Source organism: Gymnogyps californianus, chromosome 15 (genome assembly GCF_018139145.2).
Source record: "Gymnogyps californianus isolate 813 chromosome 15, ASM1813914v2, whole genome shotgun sequence".
NCBI classification, from domain to species: domain Eukaryota; kingdom Metazoa; phylum Chordata; class Aves; order Accipitriformes; family Cathartidae; genus Gymnogyps; species Gymnogyps californianus.
Genome location: NC_059485.1, coordinates 9,974,814 through 9,978,523, shown reverse-complemented (window position 1 = coordinate 9,978,523; position 3,710 = coordinate 9,974,814). Strand labels below are relative to the sequence as shown.

At 38.9% G+C, this 3,710-nt stretch overlaps 1 protein-coding gene across 1 annotated transcript; it reads right to left on the bottom strand.

Moving 5' to 3' along the window:
* Positions 1 to 313: 313 nt before the first annotated feature.
* RPS15A (ribosomal protein S15a) lies at positions 314 to 3,710 on the bottom strand. The gene is made up of 4 exons (XM_050905835.1): positions 3,572 to 3,710; positions 3,307 to 3,386; positions 1,698 to 1,783; positions 314 to 449 (listed from the first exon to the last, which is right to left on the bottom strand). The coding sequence occupies exons 1-4, from the start codon at positions 3,702 to 3,704 to the stop codon at positions 356 to 358; spliced, it is 393 nt and encodes a 130-aa protein (XP_050761792.1). The 5' UTR covers positions 3,705 to 3,710; the 3' UTR covers positions 314 to 355.

Sequence of the window (3,710 nt, the reverse complement as noted above, 5' to 3'; positions counted from 1 at the left end):
GTAACTATGGAGACACATGTATCTAACACCCAAGAGGCGATCCCGCTGCATGACAGCTGAGTACGTAGTTTAACATTAGAGTTCCCCTGCTGAGGTTATTCTGTACAGCGACCTGTAACTGTCATTCAAGTGGTAATTATGGCAAGTATGTTATATTATTAACAAGAAATAAAAGTTGTGACCAGGGAGGCGTGGAACCTGCATGTCATTTGCAGTGAAGATGGAACTTGAGCACTATTGAAGAGCTGTCTGTTACAAGCACTATCACAGGTAGCGTTAGAAGTCATTAAAATACTGACTGGAAACACCAGAGTCCATTTGAACAATTTATTAGTATCCTCTTTTTTTACAAGTTTTAGAAAAAGAATCCCAGGATTTTGCCTCCTGTGTGTTTTCGCCTAGCCTCCTCATGGTCCATGATGCCAGCTGAGGTTGTCAGTACAATGTACCTATTAAGAAAGAACAAATGTTCAGTTTATCATTTTGTTCTGCTTGTGCAGAGTTGACAGCAGTAACTTCATTTTTGTATTACAATACTAAGATCTGTTTCTGTAAGAATGGACCTAATGGAACCCAGTCAGGTTATCAGACAATGAAAAAGAAACTCCTCTCAAGTACAACTCTGCAGCACACAAAAGGACATTTATGGGCTTCTGTTCTGCATAAGTCTCAGCAAGAAGTTTTCTTGCGCATTCCCACTGTAAAGTCAGTTCAGCTGTTATAGCAGTAGCAACTCTATAGTTTCCAGACAAAGTCTGCTTCTCCTTTAAGCAGACATTTTTCTTCAGAGCAGGTAGAGTTGCCATGGTGCCAGACAGCTCCTCAACTCTGAGCGCTTTGTCTCTCAGTGTTTTGAACACTGTGCACTGATGCAGATGAGTATCCGGATCTGGACTGACAACTGAAGCAGCCTTAGTCATTGCTAATGCCAACATCTGGATTATCAGCATACTTCATCCACACAGCTTCGTGTCTGAGAACCTCTTGTCCTACCACTCTATAAATACTCTTAAAAATATGACAACACACACTAGTAAGCTATATAGGTACAGCTAAAGCAAGCGGCTTATCACTGGAGATTTAAGAACAGAAATGACAAGGAACTGTTAATCCTGCCTTTGAGGGGACAGACCGGCTGAGCCCCTGAAGACTCTTCTAGCTCTGTCATCCTGGTGCACTGAGATTTATTGCTTTCGACTCAGTGAATTTTGGGAAGGAAAAACATACTGCAAAATAGTAACATTTTCTACGTTGTGGAGGTTTGTTTAAGAGAGGCTCCGAGTCTCTCATCACTTAGTATCTAATCAATTTATACACAATTAGAAAGTTTACATTGAAGTACTGAGACCTACTTCCATTGACCTGGTAACTGACATGACTCCTCCCCCATCTATAAATGGCCATTAATAAAATTAAAACGAGTAAGAGAAAAAGCGTATTTTCCTGATAAACTGTAGACATGGTGAAACCAGGAAATCCAAAGCCAAGCAAAAACATGTCCTTGCTTAGCAGTGCCCCTTTAAAACTGGTTAAAAAGACCATTTATATGGACAATGGATTTTTTTAGACTGGTATCTGCCTCCAGATTGATCAGAGAGGAAAGGTGTCAGGCGAGTATAACTCAGGCAGTACGAAAGCGTAATAAAAACCCCCACATTTTTACATACAATGCGTATTTAAATCTTCTCCATACTCACCCAAACTGACGTGAAGGCAGCAGGTTGTTCTGCCACTTTTCCAAATCCTTCAGCTGAACATCAAATCTGGGACTGATTACACCACACTATAAAACAGAATTCCATTACAAACTGAAGAACTTTATAAACTGGATTTGTACGTTTGTCATTCCAGCTCACTAAATGAAAGAATTTAACAATGGCAATTAAAATATTTTTGGTAGCAAAAGATTAGAATACCAAGAAGCACACTGCATTACCCATAGTATGAAACAGCGCTTCCTCTCAGGTAAGTTGAGACTCTCACAGCTGTTCAGCTTTTATTTCCTCAGCCTTACCTCCTCCTCCTCGCCTAAATAGTGACTTACACTGCTGCTGAAGCTAAACTAACAAATTAATGGCTACACCTGGGAGAGCACAAAAGCATACTATAAACCACTAAAGATTATTAAGCATCCTATATAATCAAAAAACACGTGATTACTCAGGGATATTCTACTTCTAATCATCATAAATAGTTAGCAAATAATACCTGTAGATTTTAAACAGGGAGAAATTAACATGCATAAAAGTTATCGAAGTTTTCAAGTTAATCGTATTACTTACTGACCATGACCATTACTACCACCTCCAGTTACCTCACTGGCTCGACTTATCTTAATAAATATCCAAGAGCAGAACAGAAGTACACTTCCTGCACTGATGAACATTTTTCCGAACCGAACAACTGTCCCCTTATTGCAACTATCGAGAGAAACGTTATATCCAGCTGCACCCTGTAAGGTCTGTTACGAAATTATCCCGGAAGAGTTCAAGGAACACTATAATCAAACCCGACATACAACATTTTTATTACAGACACATAACACTAGTAATTTGGGTGGTGTCAGAATTCTCTGCCTACTACACTCAAGCAATTTTCAGCTGCAATATTTGTTCATTGTGGAGATAGCCCCCAACATATTTTGACCAAGTAATTTTTTTATTTCTTTAGTAAAGAAGCTTAAGTGACTAGCTTAATTAGAAACAATGATGCACAGCAAGTCATCACAGAACTAGACAGCTCAATGTTTTGAGACAAAAGCATTCCAAAAATTTCCAAAACACGCATGAATACTTCATATGCCCCAGGAACTTAAAAAGCACTGATCAACATAACATTCAGCTTTCCCTCAACTGCAGCAAAGCCCATCTAGCAACAGCAGAAAGGCTTGTCTTCTCAACATTTACAGGTATTAAACATCAACTGGAAAGCAATTCAGTTCCCATGTCTCAAGACAAATCTTCTAGAGAGCTTAAACATCAAAGAAACCGAGAAATCACTAGGTAGCCAGAAAGCCTTTAAAGAGAGAGAAACATACAGCACTTGCAAGCAGACTTCCCTGAAAATGTCTTAAATATTCAGAGTTTAACCGAAATGTAGTTAGTCAACCATACCATTATGAATCTAGAAAAATTAATAAGCATCTGATAAACACTGATAATATCCGTATTACTTTCATTCACATGGATTCAATAAATACTACCTTCTTTACAAGTAATTCTTTCAGAACTGGAGCAGACAAACATAAAAGAAGTGTCTCATTTAAACACCTTTCTAGAGAACTGAATTCAGGAAGACGAATCCTACCTTGTTGAGTCTGCCTGTGAGATTGACAACAATCTTCCCAGCTCTGTGATCATCAATTATCTCAAATTCACCAATGTAACCTACAAAAGATTAGCAAACAGACAAATCAAATACATAATACTTAGCTACATTAATACAACTCAGTTAGTTATGTTGTACAAAACTAGTTCAAGCATCTTCATTTAGCCAAAAAGCACCTTAACACAACAGCATCCACAGAAACCATGAACGAGAAACAAGTCAGCGCTGTGCACTCCAGACTTACCGTGCTTCATCATCACAGTTAAAAACCGGACGATTACTTTGGAGCACGGCCTAATGAGAACTTGGCGTTTCCCACGCTTCTCTGCATTGTTGATGCTTTTGAGAGCATCGGCTAGAACGTTCATGCGCACCATGGTGCC